The 25,343-nt window shown below is 48.5% G+C and overlaps 2 protein-coding genes across 2 annotated transcripts in view; one reads left to right on the top strand and one right to left on the bottom strand.

Annotated features, from left to right (window-relative positions):
* The window catches only part of HPF1 (histone PARylation factor 1), an 84,796-nt gene extending 61,878 nt beyond the window's left edge, over positions 1 to 22,918 (bottom strand). The window contains exons 1-2 of the mRNA XM_067040063.1: positions 21,398 to 22,918; positions 20,228 to 20,306 (exon numbers count right to left, since the gene is read on the bottom strand). Of these exons, the coding sequence (XP_066896164.1) occupies positions 20,228 to 20,278 (51 nt within the window). The 5' untranslated portion in view covers positions 20,279 to 20,306; positions 21,398 to 22,918. The remainder of the gene's footprint in view (positions 1 to 20,227; positions 20,307 to 21,397) is intronic.
* Positions 22,183 to 23,412, top strand: LOC131760884 (bcl-2-like protein 13). The gene is given in 4 exon segments (XM_067041077.1): positions 22,183 to 22,491; positions 22,494 to 22,561; positions 22,687 to 22,886; positions 22,967 to 23,412. Coding segments are annotated over 4 exon segments (999 nt in total). The 3' UTR covers positions 23,389 to 23,412.
* The last annotated feature ends 1,931 nt before the right edge of the window (positions 23,413 to 25,343 follow it).

Raw genomic sequence — 25,343 nt, 5'->3', positions numbered from 1 at the left:
TGAATGAATGAATGAATGAATGATCTGCCCTCTCCGAGCATGACCTTTGTACTAGGGCCTGGCTCTTTATGCCGATGGAAGGAATGAGACATTCTGCCGTCTGTACCTCCGTGGCAGGGGCAGGTGGGTGGCGTGGAAAAGGCAGACCTGTGTTCTGAGACGTGTCTCTGTACGATGGGAGACCTTGCACAAGCCTCTCAGCCTTTCTGCCCTCAGTTTTCTAACCTATGCAATGGTAATAAATATACAGGCTGCTAGAGTTTTTCAGTAACATTTATGGAATTCAAGTCCAGCTGATATTTGTAGAACTTCTATGTGTAATTTATGAGTAAATAGCATATAATGATAGCAAAGAATATATACAAGTATAGCTATAAAGACATATATATTATTGCTCAGAAGAATGCTTAGTTCCTTTTGGGTTACCTTTCTAGCATGAAGCAGAGTCCTTAACAGCCTTATTTAATTGATGTTAACTGGTAATAATAGGGTAAATTTACAGAACTCACATGTGAAAAAAAATGACCTCCTCTTAGAGTGTTGACGCTGGGAGTTCTAAGAAGAACCAACAAGCTTGCTATTCAAGAAGTCCCTGCCACCTGTGACTAACAAACAGATCAAGGAGAAAGGGGTTGAGGGACCCCTTCAAAGTACTCAAATCCCTCAAATGCCGGTCAATCAACGGAACCCTCCAAATGAAGGCCGTTTCCACTTGGAGGCCTGCTGTACGTTTATAATCTCTTTTTCTCCCTCTTCTCTCAGAAGCGCTAATGAAACGTATTTCTCCCCCTCTTCTTTCAGGAAAGCCTGTTAGAAGCTTTGAAGATCAGTTTATCCTGCTCCAGATTTTGAGGTTATTTTTCGGCCTTTGGTCGGTAGGGTGGATCACAAAATTAGAATTTAGAGTTGGAAGGGATTTGATACCATGTAGTTCAAACTACTTTGTGCATCTTTCTCATAGATTAAAAAAAAAAATGTGCTGTCAATTTTTAATACTGTTTTCAAGTCTTTGAAAGAAAGAATTTTGCTTTTCCTAATTATAGGCCAGAACTACCAGCATTCCAGGCTGTGAGCTCGTTCAGGGTGGTATGGTTTCATTTGTTTTATAAGCCCAGTGCCTGGCACGGCTCCCACAAGAAACGCTTGAAGAATGAATCATTCCTAATATGTCACTTTGCTAACTAGACGAGCTTGTCAACATTTAATTGCTTACATCTGAAAAGACACATGCACCCCAATGTTCATGGCAGCACTATTTTCAATAGCCAAGACCTGGAAACAACCTATCATCTATCTGACATGGACAGACAACAATCTGTCCATCAACAGATGAATGGATAAAGAAGATGTGGCACATATATACAATGGAATATTACTCAGCCATAAAAAATGAAACAGAGTTATTGTAGTGAGGTGGATGGACCTAGAGATTATCATACTAAGTGAAGCAAGTCATACAGAGAAACACAAATATCATATGATATCACTTATATGTAGAATCTAAGACAATGATACAAATGAACGTATTTATAAAGCAGAAACGGACTCACAGACTTAGAAAACAAACTTATGGTTACCAAAGGAGGGGGAGGTGAGGGATAAGTTAGGAGTTTGGGATTAACATATACACACTACTGTATATAAAATAGATAATCAACAAGGACCTACTGTACAGCACAGGGAACTCTACTCAACACTCTGTAATAACTTATATGGGAAAAGAATCTGAAAAAGGTTACATGTATATGTATAACTGAATCACTTTGCTGTACACCTGAAACTAACACAACAGTGTAAATCAACTACACTCCGATATAAAGAAATTAAGAAAACATTTAATTGCTTACAACAAAATAAAGGGATAAAGGCATGGATAACGTAAAAGAACAGGTAATTCAAGAATGATTTTATCAGATTTAGGAAATGAGTGAGAGGTCCCCCAAATAAGTCTAAACTTCTTCACAGAATTTCCTCTTTTCCACAGTATGTTACTAACTTAATATTTCCGTCGGTGATTGATGCTTAATTGTGCGGTAGGAACATAAAAGCCCTGAATTTCTCAGATAATTCACAGAGCAGAAGAAACCTATTTTAGGACCAAAAAGAGAAATCAGAGTGTCAATAATTATTACCATCTCACTGACTTCACCTTCCACGGAACTCAGCTGGGATGGCACTGTCACATGTCCACATTCTACACGTGCAGACCTCTGTGACACGGCTCCACATTTTGTATCATATGCGTCTATAAAACCACTGGATCATTCGTGATGAAGCCTACAGCACAGAGAGGTTCAGTAACCAGCACAAGGCCAAACGGCTAGTTAGGCGGCAGAGCCAGAACTCTTAACAAGGTCAGGCCCTCTCCACTCTGCCTCACTGGTTCTGCCTGACAAGTCACAGAGCTGAAGGGATTTGAAGGTGACTTAAATCGTATGGCTCTGAGCCACTGATGAGGGCCCTGGGGCCAGAGAGAGGGGGACACGGCCCTCAGGCACGCACACAGCCGGTGCCCGGCAGCCTCCTGGCCACGGACTTCCATGCCTCCTGGGGTTGAACGGGGTCAGAGCTAAGGAAATGGAAGTGCAGGTCCCAGAAATGACGAGGGAAAACACCCCCCACTCTGTTTCCTGACTTACGGGCAGCAAAGGAGTCACAGCATATTCGCATTTTAGAAATCTCTCTCTAGCACAGCCGGAGGATGGATTTGAGAGGATCCCACCGTGAGGAATGACAAAAGGGCGGTTCCTCAGACAGCAGCTGGTGATGGGGTAATAGGGAGGCTGTGGAGACAGGTCACCTTGTTGCTTTAGCAAGTGCAGGGGACAGGTGGCGGCTGGCAGACCCGGGGTTAGGACGCTGCGTCCGCCCGGCTGGGCACAGCGGCGTCACAGCTGTGGCTTTATGGAATGTTGCGTCCTCCCGGGTGGGCGGGGCGCTCTGTCCGTCCTGCTCCTGGTTACGGCCTCGGTGCTGGGCGCACTGCCGGGCACACGGGAAGCCCTTACATACTGCTCAGTGGATGAAATGAATATTTCCCTCTTCCGACACGGCTGGGGAGAGAGGCAGTCTGTGAGTGGACAGTGAAATCTTTAGTGTTAAAGCTTTATCTTTATGGGATGATAGTTAAAAATACAGTATTCAAGTTCAGCGTCTTAGAAACAACACATTGACCACTCGTTTTCTTTTCCCAGATGATTGTCGCACATCCAGGTGTTCGGGTGCCCTGTCTTCCTGAGTTGTCAGATCCCTGAGGGCGGCAAAATGCTGCATTTGTCAGATAAACCAAGATAAAGCTACTCCAGTAAGCCTGCTGCCAACCTCCCACTTAAGAATGGGAGGTCTTATGATTCCAACAGCCTTGGAAGGAAGTGACATAAAGAAATGTTTTTTGAAGCCTGTAGACTTAAGGCCCATTTTAAGAGTAATTCTAAGGAGCAAGAGACGTCAAACACTTAGGCTTGATAGACAGTCTTCAGCAATTCTAGGCAATTCAAAAGAGGTACAGAGGGAAAACTGGTTCTTGTTCCCAGATGCAGTATTAATAGATTCTTAACTGAAATATATTTTTTTGCTATTATATAATCTGTGGCCTGAAAACAGATTGAATGATGCCGGCAAGAGTAATTTACAAGATGAAAACAAGGGAAAGGACAAGAAGTACTGGTCAAAGAGAAAATGTTACAAATAAAAGGCTTTTCCTGAATTAAGAAAAAAAGATGGCATTTGAACTGAACAACCAACCAATAGCTTGGACACTTAGCAAACCTCTTAATTTCCACTGCATTAGATACTTAAATTGATCTTGGGAAAATGTTGTTATTTGCTCAGGCATTTATGGTAATTTAATTGTTCCATATTATATGCTCAACAGTATTTTAGAAATTGTAGCTATTACAGAAAATTCATTTTATCTCTTCAACTTGAGCCAAGAACAGGTTTATTTTATTTTTTGAAACATTAAAGAGCAGTAAGAGGGCTTCCCTGGTGGCGCAGTGGTTGAGAATCCGCCTGCCGATGCAGGGGACGCGGGTTCGAGCCCCGGTCCGGGAGGATCCCACGTGCCGCGGAGCGGCTGGGCCCGTGAGCCATGGCCGCTGAGCCTGCGCGTCCGGAGCCTGTGCTCCGCAACGGGAGAGGCCACAACAGTGAGAGGCCCGCGTATTGCAAAAAAAATAAAAAATAAAAAAAATAAAGAGCAGTAAGAGTAACATAAATGTGTTATATAACTAACAGCAGGTGTCACCAAAACATCTACAAATAATAAAGGCTGGAGAGGGTGTAGAAAGAAATCCTAGTGCACTGCTGGTGGGAATGGAAATTGGTGCAGTCACTGTGGAGAACAGTATGGAGGTCTCTCAATAAAACCCCACAAAAACCTGAGCTACCATAGAATCCTACAATTCCACTCCTGGGTATATATCTGAAAAAGACAAAAACACTAACTCAAAAAGACACATGAACCCCGATGACCATAGCAGCATTATTTACAAGAGCCAAGACATGGAAGCAATGAAATATTACTCAGCCATAAATAAAGAAGAATGAAATAGTGCCATTTGAAGCAACATGCATGGGCCTGGACAGCATTATGTTAAGCGAAGTAAGTCAGACAAAGATAAATACTGTATGATATCACTTATATGTGGAATCTAAAAATACAACAAACTGGTGAACATAACAGAAAAGAAGCAGACTCACAGATGTAGAGAACAAACTAGCGGTTACCAGTGGGGAGAAGGAAAGGGGGAGGGGCAATGTAGCAGTGGGAATTAAGAGTATAAGCTATCGGGTGTAAGACGGGCTCAAGGATGTATTATACAACACGGGGAACATACCCAATATTTTGTAATAACTGTAAATATAAAGTTACCTTTAAAAATTGTATAAAAATAAAAAATTAAAAGTCAGCACTTCTGAAAAAAAAAAAAAAATTAACAGCAGAGCTAAAGGCGAACCAGAAGAAGGGAAGCAAGTGTAGGGTTAGGAAATCTACTGCACGTCCCTGACATCATGCAGGGCTGACCGCACCTACCCCATCTCGGACTGAGGGCTCCAGTCTGATGTTTAACGACTCCGAAGGGAGAAATTTGCCCTGTTTCTACAGTGTTTTCAATGGTTACATGAGCCAGTGAGGGGTTATGTGAGTAAAGCAGAGGGTAACCTCAGGTTTCTCTCATTCCCTCCCTGCCTTAGTCCGTTCAGGCTGCTGTAACAGACCATCATAGATGGGGTGGCTTAGAAACAACAGAAATCTATTTCTCACAGCGTGGAGGCTGGAAGTCCAAGGCCGAGGTGCCAGCAGATGTGCACCAGCCTTCTGTGTGAGGGGTGATCCCATCCATAAGCACCGCACGCATGACCTCCCAAAGGCTCCACTGACAAATGCCGTCACGGTAGGGATTAGGCTTCCACATATGGATTTTTTTTTTTTTTTTTTTTTTGCGGTGCGCGGGCCTCTCACCGCTGTGGCCTCTCCCATCGCGGAGCACAGGCTCCGGACGTGCAGGCTCAGCGGCCACGGCTCACGGGCCCAGCCGCTCCGCGGCACGTGGGATCCTCCCGGACCGGGGCACGAACCCGCGTCCCCTGCATCGTCAGGCGGATTCTCAACCACTGCGCCACCAGGGAAGCCGCACATGTGGATGTTGAGGAGACAAACATTCAGGCTATGGCACTCCCATGGTGAAGAAGGGTGTGCACGAGTCTGTGTGTGTGAGTGTGTGTGTGTCTGAGAGTACCTGTGTGTTTTTAACTCAGACCAATGCTCCTGTCCAATAATGAGAGTAATTGAGGAATGACTGAATTATGATTAAAGTTCTACACTGCAGAGTTATGGTTATGAAGTCATAACCAGGACTTGGAATTCTCTAGAGTGACTACATTAAAACTGCCCTCATGGGTGAGGACGCACGGATGCCTTTTACAGGAATGATCGCTGGCGATGGCTATGGGCTTGATGCCGTTCTGTGCAATTAATGTGTAGCCCACTTAATTCTTACAAGAGCCCTACACCTGCCTGCTCCAGATTAAAAAAAAACAACAACAACAACTGCAGCAAAGATCAGTTATTAATAACCTTCTGAGACATATTGTGAGTAAAGCCAGGTATGAAACTGGATAAACCGGCTTCAGAGTTCTTAGATTCTGAACCACTGTACTGTCTACCCCCCACCCCCAGAACGTTTCCATGAATTCAACCAAGAGCACGCTAGAGACAACAGTGGGGAGAGCACAAGCAAGGCGTCATGGTTATTTGGTCACTCTCCTAGGATCCGGATGTAAGTCTTTAACCAGCTAGAGGGGCGGCTTGCTGACTTGGAGCGTTTTCACAGAACTGACAGCAGGTGGGAAGGATGCTGGCCCCGGGGAAGCCTCCAGGGTTTACTAAGCAGAGGGGAGAGCCGCCTCTGTTTCTTTACTGCTGATGGGCTTTAGGACCACCGTGGAGGAACAAAACATCACCAAAACGGCTATTTATATCTTTGTTCTTAGTTGAGAAAATGCATTTTATAATGGGCAAGATTTGGTTGACTTTGCTAACCCAGCTGTGAAGTTTAAAATATGATCATTATATCGTTTTTTATGTCGTAGCTCACATGTGGAAACCAATTTTCCAGTTTTCAGTTCTGAAAAGCAGTATACTTCCTCCATCATTTAGACACTTGGGTGCTTTTCCCCCCTTCTCTGTTCTTAAAGTCCGCTTTTTGAGACTGCCCCTGAATGGAGGTAATTCATGCTTATGAATATCATCTGAAACGTGAGCATCACAGATGTGAAGTCACGTCTCGGGGACCAGGTAATCACGCGTGTTCAGGTGAGCCCCTGACGGGGAGTGCAGGCTTCCTGCGGCAGCGCTGCTCCCAAGGCTATTTGATTACACAGAGCTGCTTTATTTCTGGCCCATGATAACTGATCATGAAAATATCCAGATGTAAGATAACAGTTCGTAATGAAAGGATTTAAATAGTAAAGTTTAAGTCTTTGGATCCTATCTGTGATGAGGTCTCTACCTCCTATTTTGTAGTAGTTCTTATAAGGAAATGTCTTGTTTTTAAAGTGGATCCAGAATAGGGGTATATCCTTTTTAAAATACAGATGCTCTTATACCCAGACAAAACTATAATTCAAAAAGATACATGCACCCCAGTGTTCACAGCAGCACTATTCACAATAGCCAAGACTTGGAAACAACCTAAATGTCCATAGACAGATGAATGGATAAAGATGTGGTACATATATACAATGGAATATTACTCAGCCATAAGAAAGAACGAAATATTGCCATTTGCAGCAACATGGATGGACCTAGAGATTATCCTACTAAGTGAAGTAAGCCAGAGAAAGACGAATACCATATGATATCACGTATGGTGTGGAATCTAAAATATGGCACAAATGAACTTACTTACAAAACACAAATGGACTCACAGACACAGAGAACAGACCTGTGGTTGCCAAGGAGCGGGAAGGACTGGGTATTTGGGGTTAGTAGATGCAAACTATTATATGTAGGATGGATAGACAACAAGGTCCTGCTGCAGAGCACAGGAGACTATAGTCAATATCCTGGGATAAACCATAATAGAAAAGAATATAAAAAGAGAATGCATCTATGTGTATAACTGAGTCGCTTTGCTGTACAGCAGAAATTAGCACAACACTGTAAATCAACTACACTTCAATAAAAAAATAAAATAAAATACAGATGCCCTATTTGTAAGCCATTTTCTTGTTCTGACATTGAAAGGCACTTGCAAAAATTACAATCTTCTTATCTTTTATGGTCAGCGAAAGGGGTTTTCAATTAGTTAATAAAATATTCTGGTTAATATTTACTCCATGTTTTAAGTGTGGTTTAATATTTTTAATGAACAATCACTGATCGTTCCGTAGTCTACACCCTGTTGAAGGAACACTTATTTCTGTTTTCTGACGTTCCCTTCGACGGGGAGGAAGACCCACTCAGTCTAGAACTGGTTTCTCCCCAGCCCCTCATTCACTCTCCCCGGGAGAGAAGGATTTAGTCTGTTTAGTGCGCTTAGGCAGAGACGCTGGGCACCCGTAACCCGTCCCTCCACCTGCCTGCTTCGGGGACAGAGCTGCCCCAGAACCAACGTTCCCCTCAGCTCCTCCACGCCGTCAGGACGAGCCTCGGGGGCAGGGCTGCCTGATCCCTTCTAGGGTTTGGCCCTAGGACGTCCATTTGCTGCAGATGTAATCTGTCCACCAGCCGAGGCTTGATCAGTGAGACGTGGGAGACTGTGTCTTACTGACTCTTCTGTCTTGTTTCCCAGTTGGACCAGGACTCGTCATGGAGGGGAGTCCAGAGCATCTCCGCGCCAGTGGCCCGAGCCGCCTGACACGAGCCAGGGCAAGCCACCACGTGGGGCGGGGTGTCTGGCGTGGCAGTGCCGTCGTGCTGGGGATTCTGTGCCAAGTGCAGATGATCCCTGCAGGGAGCCGGGCAGCTCTGTCCACAGGCAGGGAGCTGCTTCTAAACTGCGATCCTGTCTCTCTGGAGGCAGAGGTGGGTCCCCAGGGCTGAAGCTGAGGTGTGGGCCTCCAGCAAATCCGAGGGGTCTCAGAGGGCAGAGCCAGGAGGGTGCAGTGTTTACGCTAAGCGGGCAAGGCTGAGGCCAGCGTTGATTTCAGGGAGGGGTCCTCCCATATGGACTTTAGTGATGAGGGAGCCAACAGTGTTTGCCTTTTGAAAACAGATGCACCTGGTTTTCGCAGGGGCTCCAGAGCACTGGTGAGATCCCACCTGTAGCCACGTGCCAGGCTAGGCAGGCAGCGTGCGGCTGTTGCCTTGGTGTCTCTATTCTGTGCTTGGGTTGTTCTGGCTGCCTTCGCAGCCCAGGGCGGGTACGGCCCGTCCTGAACTCGTGCGGCTTGTCCGTAGCCAAAGGAGCCCAGCACCAAAGGCATATATACACTGTTCGATTCCGCTCATCTGATGCTCCAGAACCAGGCATAACTAATTTATGATGATAGATATCAGAATATTTGGTCTCTTTAGGGGGGTCACCGACTGAATCGGAGCTCAGAGGGGGCCTCTGGGTGCTGGAAAGTTTGACACTTTGATCTCGGTATTGGTTACTCGGCCATATACATGACAAAAATTCACTGATGGGCCTACTTAAAAGCTGTGCACTTTATTATATTTCTATTTTAAAAGAAAGCATCTATCTGAACACGGATCACACAGAGGACTTACTAGTGCAAACAACTTAGCTGCACGTTCCTTGCACCTGCCCCGCCGGTCCCTTAATTCTCACAGGCTACACAGCCTGTTGTGGGAAAGATCCTGTCAGATCTATAACACCTTACTGTTTCCAAGGTCACTTTTAACTTAAAAATTTTTTTTAAATTGTTAGTGATTTTGTAAAATTAAAGTGTAGTTAATTTACAATGCTGTGTTAGTTTCAGGTGTATAGCAAAGTGAATAATACATATATATATATGCATATATGTGTATATATGTATTCGTTTTCAGATTCAATTATAGGTTATTACAAGATATTGAATATAGTTCCCTGTGCTATACAGTAGGCCCTTGTCCTTTATCTATTGTATGTATTGTAGTCTGTATATGTTAATCCCAAACTCCTAATTTATCTCTCCACTGAGATTTTTTTTTAAATTTTTATTTATTTTTTAAACATCTTTATTGGAGTATAATTGCTTTACAGTGGTGTGTTAGTTTCTGCTGTATAACAAAGTGAATCAGTTATATATATACACATATATCCCCATATCCCCCACCCTCTTGTGTCTCCCTCCCTCCCACCCTCCCTATCCCACCCCTCTAGGTGGACACAAAGCACCGAGCTGATCTCCCTGTGCTATGCGGCTGCTTCCCACTAGCCATCTATTTTACGTTTGGTAGTGTTTATATGTCCCTGCCACTCTCTCACTTCGTCCCAGCTTACCCTTCCCACTCCCTGTGTCCTCAAGTCCATTCTCTACATGTGCATCTTTACTCCTGTCCTGCCCCTAGGTTCTTCATAACCATTTTTTTAAGACTGCATATATATGTGTTAGCATACGGTATTTGTTTTTCTCTTTCTGACTTACTTCACTCCGTATGACAGACTCTAGGTCCATCCACCTCACTACAAATCACTCAATTTTGTTTCCTTTTATGGCTGAGTAATATTCCATCGTATATATGTACCACATCTTCTTTATCCATTTATCTGTCAATGGACACTTAGGTTGCATCCATGTCCTGGCTATTGTAAACAGTGCTGCAATGAACATTGTGGTACATAACTCTTTTTTTGGATTATGGTTTTCTCAGGGTATATGTCCAGTAGTGGGATTGCTGGGTCATATGGTAGTTCTATTTTTAGTTTTTTAAGGAACCTCCAAAATGTTCTCCATAGTGGCTGCACCACTTTACATTCCCACCAACAGTGCAAGAGGGTTCCCTTTTCTCCACACCCTCTGCAGCATTTATTGTTTGTAGATTTTTGGATGATGGCCATTCTGACTGGTGTGAGGTGATACCTCAATGTAGTTTTGATTTGCATTTCTCTAATGATTAGTGATGTTGAGCATCCTTTCATGTGTTTGTTGGCAATCTGTATGTCTTCTTTGGAGAAATGTCTATTTAGGTCTTCTGCCCATTTTTGGATGGGGTTGTTTGGGTTTTTTTTGATATTGAGCTGCATGAGCTGCTTGTATATTTTGGAGATTAATCCTTTGTCAGTTGCTTCATTTGCAACTATTTTCTCCCCTTTTGATGGTTGTCTTTTCGTCTTGTTTATGTTTTCCTTTGCTTTGCAAAAGCTTTGAAGTTTCATTAGGTCCCATTTGTTTATTTTTGTTTTTCTTTCCATTCCCCTAGGAGATGGGTCAAAAAAGATCTTGCTGTGATTTTTGTCAAAGACTGTTCTTCCTATGTTTTCCTCTAAGAGTTTTATAGTGTCTAGCCTAACATTTAGGTCTCTAATCCATTTTGAGTTTATTTTTATGTATGGTGTTAGGGAGTGTTCTCATTTCATTCTTTTACATGTAGCAGTCCAGTTCTCCCAGCACCACTTACTGAAGAGGCTGTCTTTTGAGATTACTTTTAAATTTCCATTTATTTATTTATTTATTAGAGAATTTTTTTATGTATTTCTTTTTGGCTGCGTTGGGTCTTCATTGCTGCCCGCGGGCTTTCTCTAGTTGCGGCGAGCGGGGGCTACTCTTCATTGTGGTGTGCGGGCTTCTCATTGCGGTGGCTTCTCTTGTTGCAGAGCACGGGCTCTAGGAGCACAGGCTTCAGTAGTTGCGGCACGCGGGCTCAGTAGTTCTGGCTCTCAGGCTCTAGAGCGCAGGCTCAGTAGTTGTGGCACATGGGCTTAGTGGCTCCACGGCATGTGGGAGCCTCCTGGACCAGGGCTTGAACCCGTGTCCCCTGCGTTGACAGGAGGATTTTTAACCACTGCGCCACCAGGGAAGCCCCATTTATTGATTTATATTTGATGCCTTCCTAGTACCTCTTGGCTGCTCTGGAGACTCACCAGTTATAAGTGGTGAAAGTCAGAGGCTCATGGGTGTGGGTGATGACCTGACGTGTTTCTCCGTGTCCACCACACCACCTGGTGAATCCAAGGCTAGTGCTCGAGGTGTCCCCTCCTCTGGTAGGATGGGTCCCAACCTAGGTCTATTTCTGCAACAGATATAAAATATATGTGCTATATTTCAAATTCCCGCACATGTACAACAATCATCTAAACCAGAGGTTGGCAAACCTTTTCTATAGAGGACCAGAGAGTCAATTTTTTGTTTGTGAGCCATATGATCTCAACTGTGCGTGAAGGCGGACAGACAGATGAGATGGTAATCAGGCAACAGGAAGTGTGTGGATGAATGACCAATCAGAAATCAAGGTTTAGATGCTGGGCTTTTCCAAGCAGGCTGTGTGACTCTGAGCCACTTACTTAACCTCTCTGGATGAGGCTTACTCATTCCAAGGTATCTACATTTCAACAGGACACCTAAAGAAGGCAACATTATAACTCAATTTTCAGTGGAGCCGAACGGCACACAGATGAAGGAGTTCATAAGAGCATCTCAGATCAAGTCGTGTCAGTATCCTCACCTCGTTTATTATGATATCCATGTGACCACAGCCACAGCAAGTGATGTGAAGGTTCTGTCAATCACATCCCAACTTTTGAAGCCGGTAACAGGCTAGAGAGAGTTTTCAGGCCAAGGAGTAAGATTATTTCTTAATCTCATTTAAAATACTGTCCAGTCAAAGGATGTAAATATATATTTCCTTCCCCTCAGCGCTTCCAAGCTTTACTCAAGAATTAAATACTCTCACACGAAAATATACGCAACATCGTTAGTCATCAGGGAAACGCAAATTAAAACCACAATGAGATCTCACCTCACACCTGTCAGAATGACTATTATCAAAAAGAACACAAGTAACAAACGCTGGAGAGGGTGGATAAAAGGGAACCCTCCTGCACTGTTGGTGGGAGTACACATTGGTGCAGCCACTGGGGAAAACAGCATGGAGTTTCCTCAAAAAACTAAAAATGGAACTACCATATGACCCAGCAATTCCATTCCTGGGTATATGTCTGAAAAAAACCAGAAATACTTATTCGAAAAGATTCACGTACCCCAATGTTCACAGCAGCGTTATTTATAATTGCCAAGATATGAAAGCAACTCAAGTGCCCATCAACAGACAAATGGATAAAGAAGATATGGTGTATACATACAATGGAATATCACTCGGCCGTAAAAAAGCGCGAAATTTTGCCATTTTCAACAACATGAATGGACTTGGAGGGTGTTATGCTAAGCGAAATAAGTCAGAGAAAGACAAATACTGTGTGATATCACTTATATGTGGAATCTAAAAAATACAACAAACTAGTCAATATAACAAAAAAGAAACAGATGCAGATATAGAAAACTAGTGATTACCAGTGGGGAGAGGGACAGGGGGAGGAGCAAGCTGGTGGTAGGGGATTAAGAGGCACAAACTACTATGTATAAAATAAATAAGCTACGAGGATATATTGTACAGCCCAGGGACTACAGCCAATATTTTATAATAACTATAAATGGAGTATAATCTTTAAAAATTGTGAATCACGGGGTTCCCTGGTGGCGCAGTGGTTGAGAGTCCGCCTGCCGATGCAGGGGACGCGGGTTCGTGCCCCGGTCCGGGAAGATCCCACGTGCCGCGGAGCAACTAAGCCCGTGAGCCGTGGCCGCTGGGCCTGTGCGTCCAGAGCCTGTGCTCCGCAACGGGAGAGGCCACAACAGTGAGAGGCCCGCGTACCGCAAAAAAAAAAAAAATTGTGAATCACTATATTGTACACCTGAAACTTATATAATATTGTACATCAACTATACTTCAATTAAAGAAATCCCCCCACCCAAAGAAAGAAATCCCCCAAATAATTAGCTAACACTCATTTGTTCCATGTTTGTATAAAGGAATGGGCAGGCAATTGTTAGAATCATGGCCTTACCGCCTTTAGATTTTACTAATTAAACCAGAATTCACAAAAAATGTCAGCCACATCATGCTGACCCCAGGGGCTGCACGTGAACCACCCACAGTAACTGCTCTGTTCTTGGGATGCCCCTTTCCTTTCAGAGTCGATGAAACGTAGCACAGGTACTCCGGGAAAAGGAGGGAGAAAATGGTGCTTCTGTTGTGAACGTTACCTACTCTTCCCCTGTGGCAACAAATACTTTTAAGAGGAAATAACCACCACATCACCCTTCTATTTAAAAGAAACGCGTACCGGTTTTTCTCGGTGCAGCGCGGCCAGTCTGGGCGTCGCAGTCTCGCGAGGGTCTCCACGGGGGGGTGGGATGTGCAGTTTAGCGGCAGGAGGGTGGCGACCAGCCACGTGGCTTTCTTCACGCTTTCGCGTAGGGCCGGCCCTGCGGGACACACACGTTCCTATTTGCAGATTCAAAGGGCATCTTGCTGGAAACAAATTCCGCACCTTGTTCTCCTCCAAACTATTTACACATGAGGAGGGGTCATGGTCCACTGGCCAGTCAGCTATCCTTCATCGCCTGGAGGCAGCGGCCTGTGCTGCAGGCTGGGAGCACGGTCCTTTCACGACCTGACCCTCCTCGACTTTTTTATTTTTTTAATTTTATTTATTTTTTATACAGCAGGTTCTTATTCGTTATCTATTTTAAACACATTAGTGTACATATGTCCATCCCAATCTCCCAATTCATCACCCCACCACCACCCTCCCCCCGCTTTCCCCCCTTGGTGTCCATACGTTTGTTCTCTATACCTGTGTCTCCATTTCTGCCCTGCAGACCGGTTCATCTGTACCATTTTAAAACTTTTAAAACGTTCTATTTCCCCTCATGCATCTTGACCTGCAGACGTTCCCAGTGGAGTCTTGCTCCACGTGCCAATGATGTCTAGTCTGAACGCCTTTGCACGGGTTCTGCCTTCTCCTTAGAGACCCCTGCCCTGGTTCTCTCCTGAGTAAGCACCCGGTCTGCTCAGCGAGCACCGCCTCTGGGAAAGCTCTCTGACCAGAGACGGGCATTTTCTCCCCACTGCGTGAGGATGGCTGCTGAGGGGTAAATGCTCCTTGGGCATCAGGCTCCCACTAGACTTAGTGCCCCAACAAGGTCTGTCCTCTTTTTGTGCCTGGCAGGGTGGAGAATTTAATAAATGCGTGCTGGAAAGAATGAATGACCATTTTATACAAGAGGAGATAGTTTAGATTTCTAACATTCTGCTTTCATCACATTAATATTACAAATAGGAGTTGTTATTTTTATTTAAAATTGTTTTAGCTCTTAGTTTCTTTTCAAATTTTATTTTTATGGAGGTATAATTGACATATAACATTATATTAGTTTCAGGTGTACGGCACAGTGATTTGCTACTTGTATATGTTGCGAAAAGGTCACCACAATAAGTTATCAACCGTCAGCATCCATAGTTATAAAATTTCTTTTCTCGTGATGAGAACTTTTACAGTCTACTCTCTCAGCAACTCTCAAATATGTAACACAGTATTATTAACTACAGTCACATGCTGGACATGCCAGGACCTAGTTATTGTATAACTGCAAGTGTGTCCCTTTCGACCCCCTTCACCCATTTCTGCACTGCCCACGCCCCTCCCAACCTCCGGCAACCACCGATCTGTTCTCTGTACGAACAGGAGTCGTCAGGGGTCAGAGCCTGAGTCTCGCTCTTCTTTGCCTTTCTGTGCTCGCATAGCGCATGGTGGCGACGCTTGGCACGTATCTGGTGGTTGGAGAGAGGGGCAGGTGGTCGAGCGGGTGATGGGTGCAACCTCCACCCACCACCTCACACCACCAAGGAAACAGAGGAAGCTGTGGGCAGCCCAGGCCCACAGATGCAGGTCTGATGAGGTGACAGAACGGCTCGAGCCATCGGTGCAGGGCTGGCCTGGATGAACAGAATAAACATGCCCTCGTGAAGCCCTTAGGACGTTCGGTCATTTATTTAACAAATATCTACAGGAGCACAATTCCTAATCTGAAACTCGTGAGGCCAGATGTGTTTCCGAATTCAGATTTCTTTCAGACTTTAGGACAGTGATATACCATATAGCAGGTACAATGGGGTCTAGGGCAACCCTATGGAATAAAGCACCTGAATGTTCCTCCGGAAGAGCGTATTTACATTTACACCACTTGCGGGACACACTGAAATAGGCTCATGCAACTCAGGCCAGGTTTTGACTTTGAAAGCATTCAGGTCAGGTCAGGCTTTGCTGCTGACTGTGTTACCAAACACTTGCTGCTTTCAGAGCTGTCTGGGTTTTCGAATTGTGGAGGAGGGATTGCAGAACTATATCCATGATCCTCTGAAAGAAACTTTCTCCAGAAGAAATTTAGAAAACAAGTCAACAAACACACTCTCTATCAGTGATTCCCAATGTGGCTTTACTGAACAAAAGTCATCTCAAAGGATCTTATTACAATTGGAAGAAAAAATGAACTTAAATGTACTTTTCATTAAAAGATAAACCTTGACATCGCATGTATGAGTCTTAACCAACGGCAAAGTAGATCTGATAAGCAGGATCGAGGGGTTCTAAAACCCAAAGCAGCTGTTCCTTGCAATCTTCACTGTGGGGAAAGTTGGGGCAGGGGTCGGGCGCAGGGGACAGGGAAGGAACAAGGGGCAGCGGCTAAAATTAGAGGCCGCTCTGCCCCAGGGCCTGGTGATCAAATTTGTACTGTACCTGCAAGGGCTCCAGAATCCTCACTTTCTCCTGTTATTTAATGCCGGACATCCCTTTATCTGCGCAGGATGCATTTCTTCACAGCCCTCCCGACCCCCCAAACAAAAGTGGACACAAGGAGCTCTGCCCCGTGTGAAGGTGCAGAACCAAATCCCCTGCACTGCGTTTCAGGCTCATTGCCTGTCCAGATGGCGTCTGCAGTTTTACCATGAGGTGAAAACCCTCTATTTTTTTTTTTACTTTTTGTGGTATGTGGATCTCCCACTGTTGCGGCCTCTCCAGCTGCGGAGCACAGGCTCCGGACGCGCAGGCTCAGCGGCCACGGCTCACGGGCCAAGCCGCTCCGCGGCACGTGGGATCCTCCCGGACCGGGGCACGAACCCGCGTCCCCTGCATCGGCAGGCGGGCTCTCAACCACTGCGCCACCAGGGAAGCTCTGAAACCCTCTTTAAAAGCTGTTCAGAAAAATACATAATATTCCCTCGGTTGTTCTGGGTCCTGAATGTCTTTAAACTGCTCACCTCCATCCCCAACTCCCCTGGCTTTTGCGGGGAAACAGATTCTTCGCACCCTACCAAGGCGAGCTGCTAGAGGTTCAGAGAGAGGAGGAGCCTGGAACCCGAGTAGATGGTGCGCTCACGGGACTGGGCGTGTGTGACCCTCTGACTGGAGGCCAGTGCTTGTGTCCCCACCCTCCCCGGCCTGGGGGCCCCCTGCCTGCTCACTCCCTCACTCCGTGGAGCCAGCCTCAGGCTCCTTCCGCCTGACGTCTCTGCTTTGATCACTGTGGACTCACTAACAAAAAGACCTTCGGGCTTGGCCTGGAGAAAATCCGGGACCTTCCACGAGACAGCATGTTCGTCCTCGTACCACGCACACACAGTCGGCAGCCTCTCTTCCAAGCTTCCTCATAGGAGCAGGCGTGGCTGGTCCCCTCGCTTCTGTTCCTGGGGGGTCAGGCTCATCGCTTATGTGCCAGTGGGGTTACCCGGGCCAAGGCGAGAGGAGGACCCTCCCCTGCTCTCTCTTATAAGGGGCCACAGGGAAGAGGGGTCTGCCAGCTGTGTCTAAACACTCAGGTGAGGCTGCTCGGCACACAGCCCCCCGAGCCTTCTACCTGCCCCGCATTTACAGCAGTGGGAATGAGGCTCATTTTAGGAAAAAGGAAATGGCCATCTGGGTTCACAGTGTTGGGGCAGGGGGCAGAGGGTGCGCACAGAAAGGGAAACTTCACCACTGAAGCGTGATCTCCAATTAAAGGATGAAGAGCCTCGCACGGAGGGACGTCAGGGTCAAGCAGGTGGGAGAAGGGCTTGCACGGGGCTGGACGGCGCGGACGGAACTGAAGGTGTTCATCTGCGTGAGGCTGGTCCCCGGGAGCCTGCATCTCTGCGGGGTCCCGGCAGAGGCCAGCTGTGGAAGCGAGCTCAGGCCCTAACCCTTTCCCAGATGGTGTCAGCGTGTGTTAAATCCGGACACCGTAACTCTCAGGCCTCTTGGCAGCAGAGACAATGGAAAACGGCCACTTGGGAGAAACAGGAGCCGGTCACTGATGGAGCCAGTGCTGAGCTGAGCACCTGGCAGGGTTCCTCACAACTCCATCTCTGAGATGAATGCCGCGCCCCCCCACCCCCCCGACGCCAGGGCCACCGAGGCCTGGAGGCTCGGTGCTTGTCCAAGGCTCCAGGGCTGCTAGGAGGTGGTGGTGGTGCAGGGGGTTCTGGACCAGCCTCTCCCTTCCTCGTGCACGAGCCGCAGGGGACAGGAGGGGGCCGGCGGGGGGGGGGCCGGGGGCACAGTCTGAGTGCCCTTAGCCTGTGTCCACGACGGTGTGATAATAAAACTATGTAGATCAGCGATGACTGAACCTTAAGACCCCCCTGCGGAGTGGGTGGAGATGCAGAGGCAACGCAGACCCCTTCCTTGAGGTTTTGTCCATCACCACCGGCTACGCCGCCCGTTTTCCAGAGCTGGAGCCGCGGTGGAGCCTGCAGGCGCTCGTGACCTCTGACCTCGTTTTCCTTTGACTTCTTAAATCTGAGAGCGTCAACAGCCGGACAAGAGGAACGGGGGTCCACAGGGGGGACACAGAGCAGTGGGCGGCGGACGGGGAGCAGAGGTGACAGCAGAGGCCTCCAGCGGGGAGGTCTGGGGCTCCCACCCTCCTCCGATGTAGACCATCACGCTTCCTCCACTTTACGCAAAATGCCCTTAACACTGGAGTTTCAACAGCCTCTTTCAGACAAGACTTGCAGCCCCAAAGCCCTTTAGGAATGCAAATCCTGGGGAAACTGGGGACCAGCTGAAACTCAGTAGAGCTGGTTCTATCAAGGCAGCTGGCTGACCTGAGCTGGGGACCCTTCTGCGGCCAGAGGGTGGGAGGTGGCTCTGCTCTGGGCCAGGGAAGTGATGGAAACTCTCTGGGAAGGAAATTAAGTTACTGGCCCGATTCCGCTAAAGACAAGAAAACCCGTTCCTTGGTTTTCGTTCTCTCCAAGTTATATACATTTCACAAACGCGGTCTATTCGGGTGTTTCTCAAACAATTTTCATAATATGAGACTGAAATTCTCTTTTGAAGGATTAAGGGGTAGCTGATAGGCACTCAGCTGGGTCACACGTCCTGTCCAAGGTCAGCCTCGCCCTGGGGCAGACAGCAAAGCAGGAGGTGACGGTGCACGAGCTCTGGCATCAACAGCCTTGGGCTTGAATCTGGGCTCTTCTCCTGTGTCTGCCATCGCTTTCCAAAGCTCTCAGGGCCTCACTGGCTTCACTTCTTGCATGGACATAAACCCTACCTTCCAGATGGTGAGGCAGCTGAAACCAGGTGGACAGAAGTGCCAGGGTGTTCAGGAAGCAGGAAGCGCTGCTGCCGGGCAGCAGGTCTCTGCCAGAAGCAATTGTTCACGGCTGGAACACTGACTGCAAGTTGACTGGACACTGTCGGCGTGGAGCCGGAGAAAGGAAACAGGGCACGGCTATTCCCCAAATCATTTACACTTGATGCTTCCTCCCTCCCTCAGGCCGGTCTGCCTTGCTCGTTATGTCCACCGCGGCTAATATGGCGATTAGTCTGCATTTCTCAACCACTGCTGGTGGCTTGTCTGAGAGGGGCTGTGGCCCAGAGCATTCTGAGTGGTCTGGGACTAAGTGTGCCCAGGGAATTCAGTTACGGTGAGAGGTACCCTCCGCTCCAGGGAGGATCCTTTGGAGGCTTTCCCCCCTACCTGTTCGTGGCTTACTTTTAGTCTTTCTCTCCATCTGTACTCTGTAAGCTTAGTAGGATCAGATGAAGTTTCTCCCCTGACATCTCAAGACTGCAGTGAGATTGTGTCTCTGATGCTACACAGCACATCGCAGCCTCCATGGGCACCAGGACATTCCATTTTCTCAGACCCAACTTTCTCGCCTCTGTAACACCCGGGAGAAAAACAGAGCCATGCAGGGTGTTCTCACCGATCCTTTCAACGCCTTCCTTTCAACGTTTCCTTCTTGGCAGTGTGACCTCTGCTCTAGGCTCTGGGACCCTCAGGGTTTGATGACCATTGTTCTAACCAAACTGACACCCTCCCAGTGCTTCAGGTATTGAAAGGCACCTGGCTTGTGTCCATTTCAGTTGGAAGAAACACTGGCTAGTACTGTCGTGCCCTTTAACCTCAATGGTCAGTAAGCAAACAAACAAAGCCTGGAATGCCGTCTTCATCACTGTTTGCTTGCTTTCTACCGTCAGATGCTGGGGCTGTAACCTCTGTTCCAAACACTTGAGACACCCTGAGAACTGCAGTCATGACCATGGAACGAGCCTCCCCCATCACTGGACTGCTAGGCAGGTGCAGCCCAAATAAACTGGTTTGTATCAGCCCTTCAAGCCCATGTTCCACAGGTAATTTACACCAAAAAATGATAAGCAGTACCTGCTACATCATCTTCAAAAGCACCCGAATTCCACTTGTGGATGGGAGTAGATATGAGTTACCACCACGTGTGGCAACTTACCTTAGGCTGAAGGGAGCCGGGGGGCCTGGCCCTGTGACCGGATGCTGGCATCCTTCCGCGAGCACCGTCCTTGGAGAGCCTTGTGGAGAAACACGGTTGAGTCCCTCGTTTAGCGAGCTTTAATATTGTGAAATTTCATGAAACTCTTTAGATTATATGATGTAAGTATTTATGTTACATTAAACATTGACTTATTTGAAATACTATTTAAAATGAAATATTACAGGATCAATATTATTTAAACATATATTAAAAATAAACATTAACATAAATATATGTACCTATATTTGCTGCAAAACTTAAATTTTTTATCTGTTGGGAAAGTCCCTTTTGAAAATGGGCAGAAGCAGGTACCAACCAATAAAAAAGATTATTTGAAATAAACAAATGATTTAAATGGTGCATGTTGGAGTGTGAGGGAGCCTGAAAAAATGCACCCTCCCTTCTCAGACCAAGTTCTTAAACTACAGAGGAATATGAGGAGTAAGGCACGCAAGAGTTCCAAACATCAGCCGGTCTGTCTGTGAAGAATGGGCTTCGGAACCCCGAACCCCCAGGGACAGACCAGCCACGCAGCCTGACGTGCCTCCGAATCTTCCTGCAGGGGGCGCCGCTGAGCCCGAGCTCTCTGGAGGCCGGTGGGCGCTGGAGGTCCAGGGCCTGGGAAGTGCCTGGGCTCCACCACGCACCAGGGGTCCCGTCTGTTCTCCACTTAGAAGGAAGCTTCAGAACTGGGGAAAAAGCCAGACCAGCCCGCAGCGATTAACTCCTGAACTTAAGATATCCACTTATGATGGTTCATTTATTTATCCCTTCATTATTTATCTGTTTCCTTTAATCCTCTGATTCCTTTACGAGATGAAATAGTATGTGAAGTTCATCAGATTCTATTTTCAGACTGCCTGGGTTTAAATCCTGGGCTCCACTGCTTACTAGCCATGACGTGGGGCAAGTAACGTTTCTAAGCCTCCGTTTTCTGTAGAGTGTTTACTGTGTTATGCTTTTGTTATGATAATACACGAAAAGCGTCACTTCAGTTCTTGGTGCATAGTAAGTGCTCAGTAAGCGTCACTGATGTTGTTGCTCAAGTTGTTTGTTTCTAGTCTTTTCTGGTACCCTCCTGAACACACAGACCAGTGCTCCTCAAACGTCAAAGCTCAGACAGCTCACCTGGGAATTCCTCAAGATGCAGATTCCGGTTGGTCTACCTGGACCAGTGGGGCTAGAGCACCCGTGTGTCTACCACTCCCCAGGTGATGCTGGTTGAGGCACTGCAGTTGGAGGTGTGGGACCTGCGCGCCTTTTACACAAAGTGCTGGAGAAGGTAGAGCCTTCTTAGTTTTCCCTTCTTCAGCTAAAACAAAATCCTTTAATGGAGTCAGCTGTCTCTGTCTAACGCTGCTGTCCTGAACATTTGAAAGGGTCAATCCATACCTAACCAGGTGGTAAAAGGCTTTGGGATGGGTTGGACTCAGGTCTGCCCCTAATGTTTGCAGGGTTCAAGGCAAGGTTTCAGTTGGAGGCCCGTGTGCTGTGTGTCCCAACAGTTGAAAGTTATAATCAAACGAACGAGCTCAAATAAAATCTGTGCTACTCGCAACAAGCACAAGGAAAGACGCTCAACATCACTATTCATTAGGAAAATGCAAATCAAAACCACAGTGGGATGTGACCTCATACCCACTAGGAAGGTGCTATCAAAAAACAGAAACACAACACCCTGGAAAATAGCAAGTGCTGGTGAGGCTGTGGAGACACAGGAGCCACGGCACACTGTTGGTAGGAACACGAAGAGGTGTAGCTGCTGTGGAAAACAGTAGGGTGGCGCCTTAAAAAAAAATTAAAAACAGAGTTATCTGCCGCCGCTGTGTCTTTCACCTCTTCGGGGGCAGCGGCCCGGGCCAGGTTTTACACCTGTGCAACCAGACCTTTCCGGAGCTCTGCCAGCCGACCCCATGGCGTCCTCTACCACGGTGCCTCTAGGCTCTCACTACGAAACAAAGTGTGTGGCCCTCAGCTACTCTCAGGAGAAGCAGCGAGAGCAACATCTTTCCTCACCCCAAGGGATTCGACAAGATACGGCTTCACGATCTCTGGATCAAGAAATTTTATTAAAAGTTAAAACTGAAATTGAAGAAGAGCTAAAATCCCTGGACGAAGAAACGTCTGAAGCCTTCGCCAGCACAAGGCTTCACCCGGCAACCTCCGCCGTGTTCAGCCGCACAACCCCCGACAGTTCCGCAGAGGACGGCTTGGCCCACCCGGGGGAGAGAAGGCGTCGCAGGAGCTGAGGGCGCCTCTGCGCGCGGCCTTGCGGACGCCCCTCAGCCGGACGCTAACGCTCTTCAGCCTGGCAGACAGACCCCGTGAGGACTCGGCGGCGCACAGCAGCGGCAGGCAGTTCCGGAAAGGAAGTGAAGGGACCGATGCAGGCGAGCCGAGCTGCAGGGCGCACACAGCCCAGCGACGCACCAGGCACGTCGGCAATGTACACCGGAGGCCACAGTTCACGCCAGCGGCCGGAATAAGACGCTGGTGCCTCCGATTCTGCTACGACCAGTGCCCTTGGGGTCGGCAAGGCGAGCTCAGGAACCTGGAGCGCATCGCGGCAGCCTGGTGCGACCCTCCCGGAGGACGCCGCCGCCTAGCGCACCATGCAGCCGCCTTTAACCTGGAGTCCGCGGAGGAGGCCGAGGAGCGCCCCGCGGAGGACGGCAACGACACGGACACCCCGCCCAGAGGCGTCTCCGACGCTCGCCAGCCCCGCCCAGAGGCGGCTCCGACGCTCGCCAGCCCCGCCCAGAGGCGTCTCCGACGCTCGCCAGCCCCGCCCAGAGGCGGCCCCGCGCTCGCCAGCCCCGCCCAGAGGCGGCTCCGACGCTCGCCAGCCCCGCCCAGAGGCGGCTCCGACGCCCGCCACGGCGTCCTGGCGGGCCGAAGGCTTCCCCGCGTATCCGTGCGGCAGCCAGAGCTGGCGCACCGAGGGCCCACCGGTGTCCCCCGAGTCCTGGCGGCAGGTCGCGGTGGACCCCGAAGAAGTCGAGAGCCTGGACAGCAACGGGGCCGGAGAGAAGAGCGAGAGCAAGTCCTCCAACTCGGAGCTCGGGCACGTGGAGAAGGAGGGGGGTCCCGAGGGCGCGGAGGCGGCGGCCCTGCCCTGAGGGCGGCCACGACAAAGCCGGCCCGCCGCCCCAGGGCAAGGCCCTCCCGCCCGGCGGAGGGGCAGCCGCCGTCGCCATCCCGGCGGTGTCAGTTGGGGTGGCACTGGCTCCGAGAAGGAAGTAGATTTTTCGCAGAGAGAGGACAAAAAGGTGTAAGGTGTTCGCTGTGTCGACCGGCCTGGAGCCGCCAGGAGCTGGCTGCACATCGCCTGGACACTCCGGGGTCAGGAGGACTCGGGTCCGCAGGGCAGGGGGCCGACCCACGTGTCAGGGCCTGAGCCGGAGGCTGCGCGCGGTGGTCTGATTGGAGGCCCCGGGCCTGGGCGCCTGGGCCCTGTAGGGTGCGCAGCCCCCGGCCACCAGCCCCGGGGCGCCTTCCCCAGTGGCGACAGCCCCACCCCACGGGTCTCCCCGTGTCGCCAGACGTCCCCCGGGGATAACGTCGTCCCATGAGAGCCACAGTCTCAGAGCGAGAGGGTCCCTGTGGGGGGGCTGGGGGGCAGACCCCGGGCAGGAAGGCGTGGCTGCGGGCCCCCCAGCTGCTGGCGCGCTCCCGCCTGGGGTCTCTCAGCCCCTCTGTTCTTTCCGCCCTCAGGCCCGCAGCCCAGGTGCTCTGGCGGGTCTCAGCCGCCTTGCCCCCGGGGTGCCCCGAGGCCCCGTGGAGAGGGCTCGGCCCGATGCTTCCCGAGGTTCCCCTTGTAAAGATGCTGCCTTTAGAGTTTAAACGTACAAGACCGAAGAGACCCGGGGCCCCTGCCCGTGACCGCGGGGCAAGTTTGTCTCCGCGTTCGGAAGCTGGAGGGTGACTTCGCTGGCCTATCGAGGTTGCTTCCAGCCCTTTTGTCTGCGGCCACCCTTGAGCCGATGGGGACTCGCCGGCCGTTAGCGTCTCTCTGGCTGGGCATCGCCGTCCCTGACCTGGACTAGCGTGATTCCCGGGTTCTGGCCTCAGCCTCCTTCCCAGTCAGGCCGCTCCTCTGCGGTCTCTTGCCAGGTGATAAGGGTTTCCCTACGTGGGCTTACAGGCCAGGGAATCATAACTCTCATTCAGTACACGAAGTCTCCTAAATATCACTGAAGTAAAAAGCAGGGGAGAGAGGCTGCCCTTGAGGTTCTAGCTTGGCTTTCAGAGTTCCATAAGTGAAGCTTACACTGAGCTCGTCACGGCCCAAATGCCAGAGTGACAAACCGTAATGATCACGGTCAGCACGTGCCCGAGGAGACTCAGCGTAGCCTCATCCGCCCACCGCATCCCTCACGGGGGACCGGCGTCTCTTCATGCCTGAGGTCAGTGTCACTGACGGGACCCACGTGCTTGAGACAGGTCATCTCAGATTATCCTAGTAAATGTAACAGTTTACTTTTTAAATCCTGAAATTTGTAATAAAATTACTTTACCTATCCCGATCACCAAACAACAACAACAACAAAACCAGAATGATCTTATAATTCAGCAGTTCTGCGTCGGAGTATATACCCCAAAGAATAGAAAGCACAGTCTTGAAGAGAGATTTGTACACGCGTGTTAACAGCAGCCAAACGGTAACAGCAACCTAAGTGTCCACGGATGGAAGAATGGGATACAAGAATGGATAAACAAAGTGTGGTCTCTACATACAAAGGAATATTATTTGGCCTTAAAAAGAAAGAAACCTTGTCACATGCTGCAAAAAGGATGAACCTTGAGGACATTATGCAAATTGAAATAAGCCAGTCACAATAAAACAAATACTGTATGAGTCCACTTACCTAAATAAGTCAGATTCATAAGGACAGGAAGAATGGTGGTGGAGGAGGGTAAGGGGGTATTGTTTAATGGTGGCAGGGTTTTAGTCTTGCCAGATGAAAACATTCTAAAGATCTGTTGTATTCAATACAACAATGTGAATGTAAATCAACATAAATGTCCATCGACAGAGGAATGGATAAAGAAGATGTGGTACACATATACCATG

The sequence above is a fragment of the Kogia breviceps genome, chromosome 8, assembly GCF_026419965.1.
Source record: "Kogia breviceps isolate mKogBre1 chromosome 8, mKogBre1 haplotype 1, whole genome shotgun sequence".
In the NCBI taxonomy this organism is placed as follows: domain Eukaryota; kingdom Metazoa; phylum Chordata; class Mammalia; order Artiodactyla; family Physeteridae; genus Kogia; species Kogia breviceps.
Note: the sequence above shows the minus strand (reverse complement) of the source record. Positions and strands in the feature narration are given on the sequence as shown.